General features: G+C 37.1%; 1 protein-coding gene across 1 annotated transcript; it reads right to left on the bottom strand.

The window, feature by feature from the left end:
• Positions 1-8,737: 8,737 nt before the first annotated feature.
• Positions 8,738-10,488, bottom strand: LOC134227275 (glutathione S-transferase D7-like). The gene is made up of 3 exons (XM_062708647.1): positions 10,322-10,488; positions 9,834-10,256; positions 8,738-9,766 (listed from the first exon to the last, which is right to left on the bottom strand). The coding sequence occupies exons 1-3, from the start codon at positions 10,409-10,411 to the stop codon at positions 9,623-9,625; spliced, it is 657 nt and encodes a 218-aa protein (XP_062564631.1). The 5' UTR covers positions 10,412-10,488; the 3' UTR covers positions 8,738-9,622.
• Positions 10,489-11,063: the final 575 nt, after the last annotated feature.

Raw genomic sequence — 11,063 nt, forward strand, 5'->3', positions numbered from 1 at the left:
CATAATCAAGTTTTCAGACATAGTAATTAATTTCCACTCCGGGTGGCTTAATACCCGGCATATAGGCAATTAACTTTGAATGTACCTATGCTTGAATTGATAAACCTATTGAAATAGCCGAATAAGTCAAATAAAGACATGAAGGGGCACTGGCGGAGTTAAGCTGGAGCACGATAAGGCACGTGACCCACCAAATCAAACATTTTAATAAAATTCAATAATATATGATAAAAGCGTATTATGAGCTTTTGGTCGAATTGTATGGGATAGAACAAAATAGTAGAAAATTTTGCTGAAAAAAATATTTTCCTAGAATTTTGAATAATTCTTGAAAAACTTCCGAAGAATTTCTTGTAGCTATTTTCGAATATTTTTTTGCAGATGTCTAGGAATTTCTTCAGAAATTCAAATTTCTCTGTTAATTGTATTGAAAATTCCTTTGTAAATTCCTGTAAGAATTCCTTCAGAAATACCTTCAGCAAAATCTATCCAAAAGTCTTTCCGACTTTGGAAATTTCTTCGATAATACATTCTGAATTTTCTTCAGGAATATGTTCGAAATTCTTTTCACTTCAGGAATTTCCTCCAGAGATAATTTAGAATATTTCGCTTTCATTTATTGTCATTCCTCCTGGGATTCCTTCGGAAAACCCTCTGGACAGGCTTTCGTAAATTCATCCCGAAAATCCTTCGGAACTTCTTTTTCCTTTTAGTAAAACCATATGAAATTCCTGTTGGAATTATTCCCGGATTTTTTTTTCCGGAAATTTATTAAAGAATGAAATAGGATATCCTAAAGGAATTTTCGGATGGGTTTCTCACGGAAATACCAAAGGAATTTCCAGATGAAATTTTTGAAAGAGTTCTTTTAAATAATTTCCGAAGAATTCCTAAGTGAAATTTCAAATGAATTCCAAGAATTTCTTACTAGAGTTTCGGAATTTAGAGTTTTATGAGGAACTAGCTTTATGTACCCGGCCTTGCTCGGAATTGCCAGTTTGGTTTTCAGTTTTTTTTTTTCACAATCAGAAAAAGATAAAACCAATCGGTCAACAGGGTAATTGTGTTAACTTATTGATAGTTCATCATTTGATTAAAAGAAGGCTTGTGGAAACATTGACTGATCTTGAAGAAGGGATCGTTGGTTTGAATAGCCTTATTCCGGGCCAACGTCTATTGCTAAAGAAGGAAAAACATCCACCGGTGCTTTATTCCGGGCAAACGCCGTTTTTAAAAAAGGGATCACACCTACCATTGCCTTATTCCGGGCAAATGCCTACTTTTAAATAAGCAATCACATTCACCATCCAGAAGGAAACACATTATTCATTGCTTTTCACTGGGCAAACCATGATTCCGATGAAGGGTAACAATTATCATTGCTTTATACCCAGCAAATGCATGCTTTCTATGAAATATTTTTCTGATGCTGTTCATAATTATCCCAAATGCCCTTCATGTTGAATGACCTTAGGGCAAATAGTGTTATGTTAATGGCCTGCTTCATTCAGGGAAATGTCATATTCTGGGATATGTGTATCGGTAAGAATCATTTTTGGGAAATATCATTTTCGTTAAAGTCATTTTTGAGGAAATGTTATTACCGGGTTATTGTCGAGGATTTGCTATTTTTGAGGAATTCGGGAAATTTGTTTTCGGAGCATTGTACAATGTCAAAGAACCTCGAATGAACTAAATAAGAGGGATTTTAAATTAAGTCGTTTTCTAAACAATACCCTACCCCGACAACCTACCGCATTCCAAAAGTCCCCCAGCCTCTCTATAATAGTTTACTTTGGATATAGAATACGTGTTTACAAATTTGGTTTGAATTGACCCATGCGATAAAAAAGTATACTAAACTGTTCGTTTAATAAATATACCCTCTCGCTCATTCAGCTTTGACACTCTTACCCGGTCTGATAAAGTCTTCCTTAACCAGCGATTATGGGTTCCAAATTTGGTGGAAATCGGTAAATGGGTTCAAAAGTTATGCTGAATAGATCGATAACTAAACAATACCTTTTTCTTACACCATCCCCCTTTAAAAATGACCTACCCACATCCACTAAAATGGTTTCCTTAGGACAGACAATATTTGATACAAATTTGGTTCAAATCGACCATTGTGCTCATGACTTACATTGAGTCGATCGATTGCTAAACAATACCCTTCCCCCTACACCCTAACCCTCTAACCCCCCTATCGTCGTCTCCTAAAGATTAATAATGTGTAGTCCAAATTTGGTTGAAATCGACAAAAGGTACACTGAGTTGATCAATAACTAAGCAATACCCCTCCCCCACACTCTCCCCCTTTATCCAAAGAGCATCTCTAACCCCCTATCGTCGTCTCCCAAAGATAAAGAATGTGTGTTCCAAATATGGTTGAAATCAGCCAAGGGGTTCAAAAGGTACACTGTCGTCGTCTCCTTAAGATATAGAATGTGTGTTCCAAATTTGGTTGAAATCGGTCAATGGGTTCATAAGTTATGCTGGAACATACATACAAACATACATACAAACATACAAACATTGAGTTTTATATATATATATAGATAGATTATACTGGAAGCTTTTATTTGAGAGTATCCTTAATAAATGTTAAAGCAATTTCCTTAAAGTTCCTAATTAAATTTCTGCAATAAATCTTAAGGCAATTTACAAAGGAATTCATGAAGATACTCATAAAAAGAATACTCCTTAAAGTATTTCGGAAGGTTTTCCTGAAACAATTTCCATAGGTATTCTTAAAAGAATTTGTGAAGGGTTTTCCGAAGGAATTAAAAAAATGTATCATATAAAAGTATCCTTAAAGGAATTTTCGAAGGAATTTCTAAATGAATTTCCGAAGAAATTCCTAGAGAAATTTGTGAAGGGACTCTTGAAGGAATTCCTATAAGAAATCTCGAAGGATTTTCTGAAGGAATTTTCGAGGAAATTTAGAAAGGAATTTCCGAAAATAAATTGAAAAGAAGGATAAAGAAGGAATTGAAAGAAATATCGGAAGTCATTCGGAATTTTTTAGGAATTTCCTTAGAAATCATTTTGGAAAATCCTTCTGAAGTTCCTTCAGGAATACCAACACAAATTGTTTTACGAATACCTTCGGAAATTCCTTTAGTCCTTCCGATGTTTTATTAGGAATGCCTTGGGAAATTACTTCAGGAGTTTCTTCGGAAATTGATTTATCATGGGTTCGATTCCCAGCCCTCCACTAAGCCCTTGTCAGTCACCTGAGGTGCAGCCCAAACGGTGGCGACACGGCTTCCCGATGACGACTGACAAATTGTTCTTCTCGGAGGCATTCCTCCATTGTACCCAGATAAATGGCAACCGAACAATGCAACGAACAATTTGTTACACGATACGGACAAACAAGGACACAAAGGACTCACGATGAGATGGACCCGGCAATGATAACAAAAAAAGATTCTGTGTGGATTCTGTACAGTAGAATACCACAGTAGACCCCGGCACAGTAGCGGTTAACTTCCGGGACTAGCATTGTTGTAAAAATTACAACACATTGAGTGAAAATAAGATTTCTTTTTAGTCAGTTGACCAATTTGCATCAAACCACCATGTACTCCTCAAAAAATTAGTTCTTTATCAATTGAAAAGATAATAAATATCATAATCAAGTTTCAGACATAGTAATTAATTTCCACTCCGGGTGGCTTAATACCCGGCATATAGGCAATTAACTTTGAATGTACTGATCTCGAGTGGCGATCTCTCTTCGCTTGTGTGGTCGTGTTGGGATCTGACGACCAAACTGGCACAACCTCACACAACCCTACTTCATTGAGCGCCGTTGCTGATGAAGCAAGTGTGTAGGAGCCGGACAATACTAAATACTCATCCTACTTGGTTGACATGATGTGTACAAAATACATTTGAGAGAGTTAGTTCTGAAAATGTATTGCGAGAGATCGGCTGGTACCTGGTGCTGGGAATTTGGTTTCATCAGTACCCGCTAAGCTGCGGTGGACGACGGAGGTCCTTCGTAGCTTAGTAGGGAAAGCACCTGTCATGCGAACTGGGGTCGTGGGATCAAACCCCACCGAAGGGGCGGTTACCCTCCAATACCTTTTCCGAACTAAATCTATCACATGTTGTACATATGCATAATCAAGTTTCAGACATAGTAATTAATTTCCACTCCGGGTGGCTTAATACCCGGCATATAGGCAATTAACTTTGAATGTAATAATAAAAGTGTTTCTACAGAAGGCTCGGGTTAATACATATTGCTAAATAAAAAAATAAAAGGCTCAGGTGCACTGGGACGACCAGTAATGAATTATTTATTTATTTCATCAACAATTCATAATAAAGTAGCGAGACTTTTTCTATATAATTTTTGACAATAACTTTGGAGTTAATTCGCAGTTCTTACTCACCTATGATCGTTGGTGGCCACCAGGCGGCTTTTCGGAGAACCCGGAACGTCCGTAAAAATGTCATTTTGGGAAGTTCGTCCTGGAGCAGCGCAATTTATTCTAAACCATTTTTGACGGAGATTTTAAAGATATTCCACAGTGCTTACTCTGCTATAACCGCAGGTAACCAGGAGCCCCCCCCCCCTAGCTAGCTGGGTTCGATTCCCGGTGCCGGTCTAGGCAGTTTTTGGATTGGAAATTGTCTCGACTCCACTGGGCATAAAAGTATCATCGTGTTAGCCTCATGATATACAAATGCAAAGTTTTGGTTAATTATGTCGCTATACTTATGGAAACTGTGAAATAAAAATGATAGCTGACATAGTGTGGTTGTTATTCATTCATCTGTTATGCGAAAGCAGGTATGTTCATTCAGAAAACTCTTTTATTGGGCTAAAAAAAAACTCTAGCACAGCCAGCCTGCACAAGTCAACGAAACATGGCTGCTAAAAAACCGAGTCAAAGTGATTTTTCACGCAAGATAATTGGTTTTAAAAGTTTAAGAAGTGTATAAATCTAGAGTTATGAAGTAGATATATGTTTGATACACTGTTCTAAAGAAGCAGTGGTCAATATCTCCCTAAAAATCGACGTATTATCGCTGAAATATTGATTAATTTGCGTGATGAGCCAATGTAACATCCAGGGCCAGTATTACCGCCGGTTACCCTATTTAAAGCATCCACGAAAAAATTTCCAGGGACATCTGAATAAATTCTTTCTGAAACTCTTGCCCAAACCCGGCCAAGTAGTAAACCAAAACCCTGTTTTGAATACGGAATTAAGACTTTATGCCAAAAATTAAAACCAAAAAATATTCTATATATTCTATATATTCTTAAATTCTTCGTATATTCTCAAGAATTCCTGAGGAGTTTACTTCAGAAGTTGCTTCGGAAATTTCTCCAGAAATTGCTTAGAGTATTAATTCAGGTGATATTTCATGAATTTATCCATAAGTTCGTTCGGAAGTTCGGAATATAACCTAGATATTTTTTCGTAAAAAGATATCCTCCGGAATGAATTCTATTAGTCATCCAGAAGATCTTTCATGCATACCTTTAAAAATTCCTCCAGTGATTCAATACTAAATTCCTTTTCTTAATCTAGAAACACCTTCTGAAATTCCTTTAGGAACTCTTTCGAAAATTTCTTTCAAAATTTGTCTAATTTACTTCAGGAATTCCTTGAGCAATCCATCGGAATTACTTTCAGGAATTTCCAAAAGATCTTTAATTTTTGAATTTCTCTTTATTTTTTAATATTTAAAGAGCACTTGCATCTTGAACATTCCTTCAGAAATTCCTCAAGCGGTTCCTTCGAAATTTCCTTAACAATTTTAAGAATTTTAAGAATTTCTTTGAAAGCTCTTTTGGAAAATTTGGTCGGAATTCCTACGGAAATACTTTCGGAAATTGTATCAGGGAAACCTACCGAAATTCCCTTAGGAGTGTTCCTTTGGAATTTTTTTGAAAATTGCTTTAGAAATTCCTGCGGAAATTGGTTTAGGAGTTACTGCGGACGTTTTTTATGAAATTATTTTAGCAATTATTCCAGGAATTTCTTAAAGAAATTCTTCTATTATTTTAGATATAGAGATCCCTCTAAGAAGATGGAAGAATTCGTCGAAGTACTTCAAAATTCCTACCAATCTTCATTCAGGAATCCCTTCGGACATTTCTTCGTAAATTCAATTATATATTCCTTAAGACCATCGGATATTACTTCAAGATTTATTTAGGAAATCACTTAAAAATTCTTTTAGGAATTGCTTGGAAATTACTTTAAAAATTCTTTACGAAATTTCATCTGGAAATTCCTTTTAAATTTCCGTTAGAAACTCTTTGAAAAATTCACTTATTTTTTTTATTCTATTTCATTCTTCAAGAAGTTTTCGGAAAAAATCTTCAAACTAAGTTTCTGGAATAATATCTACGGGAATTTTGGAAGAAATTTCGTATGGTTTTACTAAGACGATTTCCTCAGGATTTTTCCAAAGAATTTCCGGATAAATTTACAAAGGCCATTCCAGAGAATTTTCCGAAGGAATGTCAAAAGGAATTCCTGACATTATTTATTGGAGGAATTCTCAAAAGAATTTCTGAAGGATTCCCTAAAACATATCCCGTAGAAATTCCTAAATCAATTTCTGAAAGAATTCCTAAAGGAATTTCCAAAGAATTTCCTAAAGCGATTTCCTTGAAAGTATTTTTTGAAGGTATTCCTAAAACAATTTCAAACGAATTCCTACAGCACTTCTCAAAGGAGTTTCTAAAAGATTTTTTTGAAGAAATTCCGGAAAGAACTCATAAAGGAACCAACGAAGACATTTTCGATATTTTCCATATTACCTTCTTTGAATTTCAAAAAAAAAAGAATTTCTGGATTTATCTGCGAAGTAATTTTCAGGGGATTTCCTAGAGAAACCACAAGAGAAAAATTTTGTCCAAGACTTGTGGAAGGAATTCTTGCCGGAGAAATTTCCGAGAGAATAGAATTTCCGTTAGTATTCGAAGGAATATCTGAAATAAATTTTCAAATGAGTTTTTATAGTAATTTCCGAAAGCAAACATGATTTTTTTTTTTGAAATATTTGGTGGTATTGGTGGTATTTCCTGAAGATTTTTTTATGAAAAAAAATGGCAGAAGTCAATTTCCCAGGAACGCTTGAGAACATCGGAAGAGTTCAGGCTACTGACAGAGTGCGGCAGAAAATAATACGAAAATTGGTTCTATTTTTTTCAAATTCCATTTGAACTGCTCCAAGCATCAAAATCAACATTTTAAAGTTCAGTTATCATGATAAGATCCTTTCAAACAAGTTTGCTGAGTGTGTGCTCTCATAATATCCTCAAGACGACGCCGGAGCTAAGACACGTCTTTCGAACCTAGTCCTCTGACATCGACTGCCATGTGCATGTTAGGGCTGACGTTAGGATCTTCACGCATGGGTGCGATGGTTTGCAGACTCGTGCTTCAACATACGCCCCAATCCTATACCCCAACGGATTAAGATTCAGAATACTAGGGGCCATAAATCTTTCGACCGAAATTTCATGTTGTTCTTCAGCCATTGTTGGGTAGCTTCGACGTGTGCCATGGCGCTCCATCATGCTGTAGGACAGCGTTTTGATCATCGGAGAATTTGGCCGTCAACCAAGGAAGCACTTGGTCCTTTGAAATACCGATGAATAATTCGGTATGGATTTTAAACCCAATATAAATGAAAACAGGCAGCAATTTCAAACCATTGGACGCCACCATGCCAAACATCATGACATCAGCCGGATTGGTTTGGAATTTAAACTTCATTTTCTCCAGAACATCCACAATTTTCTTCGGTGAAATAAACCGGTCCGTGTGGCCGTTGGCATCAGTATCGATGCTGAAAAGCTTTTCGCGTCAGAGAACAGGATTATACTTTTTTCCTTCTTCAACAAAGAAAGCAATCTTTTGAACGAGTCACCAGTGTTGGTAAAAACTCAAAATCTCAAAACTCATGGATGATTCAAATCAAGCATGAGTTGAAACGCACCCAACTCAGCACCTAAAAACTCATGGATGAGTTGAATCATCCATTTGAATCATCGTAGGTTTTCTTTTGTTCTCTTTCGTTAAAAACAGTGAATTGACGTTTGTCGCATAAAATATTAGACACTCTTTTATGTATAAGCAATAAATTGCCCCCAAATTGATTTCAATTGCGTTTTTAAACCAAAATGATTTTTTGGCAAATGAGTGAAATGATGCGTTTTGGCATGAAAAATTCAAGCGCGATGCATTCTTTTAAAATCGCAGACGATTTCGTTCACACGGGAGCGCTCGTTGATTGAGATTTATGAGTGATTTTACCAACACTGCGAGTCACTCGTAGTTCCTATACCTCCGTAATCAAGTGGCGTTTCACTCAAGGAAGCTACATGCAAGTCTTCTTTGATAGTTCTCGCATGGATTTCTCAGACATTTTGATTTCCTTGGCAAGTTTTTTGATGGAACGCACCAGGTGGCGAGCAATCTTTGTCAATCAAGTTGCAAATTTTTGGAAAAAATATTCCAAAAAATCCTAGAAACCTTTTCAATTATAGACCATAAAATGCAATTAAAATATTGGAACATTTCAACTTCCTGAATTTTTTCATTAATTTATCGCTTGACTGATCAACACCTCCAAATTTAATTGTTACTACTGATGCCAAACAATAAATGAACCAATTACGGCAAAAATACTGGTGGCCCACCTTTACCAGATCTCTGGCGCCGCCAGAGTGTGAAGGGAGAAGATGTTGTAAGAGTGAAGCAAGAAACATGTTTTTTTATTCTTCGACCAATTTGATTACGTATTAAGTACAAATATTTTCATAGGTAAATAAGAAATATGAAACAATTTCAAATAGTATCCCAGTCATACAGTATTTCATTGAAAATGCTGACTCTCTTCAATAGTAGAAAAGAACCCATAGTCGTCTATCAATCCATCTAAAAACACGATCAAGCGGGGAGTGTCGTTTGCTATTCTGACGCTTGATTTTGATCCATCCAGTGAAAGGGGATCATTTAAGAGACTGTGAAAGTGTTCGACATTTTCTATACACACATTATACCCTTACAGCTACATTACAGTCGATATAATTTGACGAAAAGATTCTTTTTGCATTCGTGCAAAGCTTTTTGGTTGTCGACTAAGCATGACTAAGCATAAATCAAGACAGTAGGGCTGCTTACATGCCAACGTTGCAACGTTATGGTTCGAAGTTTTGTGAATATCAGGGAATGCATAAATAGCTGACTTTTTTTTCGATAATTTTGTAGGAATGCACAAATATGTCTTGTCATTCGACTATATAGGTCATTCGACTCTAAAACATGCTGTCATTCCTGGGGACCAATTGGTGTGAAAATCATCTAATATTACAACCCTTGAACCATTTCGAAGAAAGTCAACCTTCGCTCGAAATAAAAAAAAATTGTTTTGATGGAAGCCTGAGCTTATCATTGATTTTTACTATTTGCATCATATCAGCATATTGCTTGGTCAGTAATCGACCTCGTTCGCGTAGGTCTGATAAGTGTTTAGTATCGGTTTGATTGTAGGTAGTCACACTGAAGGCACGTTCACCGAAATCACAATCTACAACTGTATACTATCTTATCTATCAGTAATCTTCCGCTCTGTTAGCTCACAATCCTTCGGTCACGAGTGACCTGAAATACCCTCCCACCTGCTGCGCCACCTGTTGGTCATCTTCGTACCCCTTCAGAACTTTGCAGTTGTCGTACCATGCAGCCAATCGCGGATATTGCAACAGATCGAATCCCGCGTGCTGAAATTGAAACGAAGCCGTTATCAAATACATTCCATCACATGATCGACTTTCAATGGAAACTAACCACAATCGAAGAAATCGACGGCAACAGACAAATATCGGCCACGGTGATGTTCTCCCCAGCAAACCAGTCGTTTCGGACCAGAAATAGCTCCAGGTTGGTCAGCGCTTCGTTAAACTTTGCCTTCATCTCGTCCGTAATAACTGATGTTTGCTGCATGAATATCGGAAGCATTTGCCCGAAAGTTTTCGGATAGAATGTCGATTGGTCATGCTGAAGGACCCGGTTGATGATGGCCTTTTCTTTGGGAATGTTCGGGTACAGATCATTACCTGGACGGTACGCATCAATAAGGTAGGTTAAAATGGCGCGTGACTCCCACAAGTAGAAACCATTGTCGTCCAGAGTTGGGATTGTGTGTTCCGGGTTCATGCTGAGAAATTCCTCCGTTCGGGTGCCACCGCCTTGAACGTCAACTTCCTTTAACTGTGCTCAAGTGAGTTAGCGGTACTGGGTCTTCAGCATAAAATAGCATTCACAGCAAACCATACCTGGATTCCTGTCAGTCCCAGTTCCTTAATGAGTAGCAGTACGGAGCGAACCGGAGGGCTCATGCGGGAGTAGTATAAAGTGATTGGCATGTTTGATGTTTTTGTTCAGGCGGGAACTATCGAGGAGTCAACGACTTTTCCGATCGGCACTTAGTTCGAGACTGAATTTTTACTAAAATATTGATGGATGTTACACATAGCACCACTGTTCCAAGTACGAGTGATAAGCAATAAATCGGCATCGGCAATGGTTCGCATTATGAAAGTAGGTCCCCCCGCAGATAAGATACTGTGATGGCAATGCTGATATGATTCCATGTTGATTTGAATGCACTACAGATGTTACCTACAGGTGGTTTCCAGTTTTAGATTGGTTCGCAGTGTGGGTATACTAAATTTATATGGTGCCTTATCGACATTAAACGAAACCGATTAACGCGGTTCCAGTGGTCGATTAGATTACCTTAAAATCAAACTAATAAGCAAATAAGTGTACCATTATCTAGAGTGTTGTACATTTTGAATGGATTCTATGTGTAATAATCAAGGAATGTAAAATAACAACATTGCCAATGACAACGACATTATCCTCTCTTGTAAATGTTTGGACAAACTCAACTCGCAATAAGCGTTTGTCCCAAACTGCAACAGAATAGGACAATTATCGCCTGCCACGCATTTTGAGAAGTAGTCGGTTTCCGATGATGTTTTTGGTTAAATTAGTATCAGTTATCATAGATTA

This window comes from Armigeres subalbatus, chromosome 3 (assembly GCF_024139115.2).
Source record: "Armigeres subalbatus isolate Guangzhou_Male chromosome 3, GZ_Asu_2, whole genome shotgun sequence".
Lineage (NCBI taxonomy): Eukaryota > Metazoa > Arthropoda > Insecta > Diptera > Culicidae > Armigeres > Armigeres subalbatus.

Bases quoted from the DNA above. Each gene is read 5' to 3' on its own strand.
- LOC134227275 (XM_062708647.1), bottom strand. From the start codon at position 10,411: ATGCCAATCACTTTATACTACTCCCGCATGAGCCCTCCGGTTCGCTCC. The intron at 10,257-10,321 runs GTATGGTTTGCT...ACTTGAGCACAG, and splicing joins TGGGACTGACAGGAATCCAG to TTAAAGGAAGTTGACGTTCA. The intron at 9,767-9,833 runs GTTAGTTTCCAT...TTTCAATTTCAG, and splicing joins CGTCGATTTCTTCGATTGTG to CACGCGGGATTCGATCTGTT.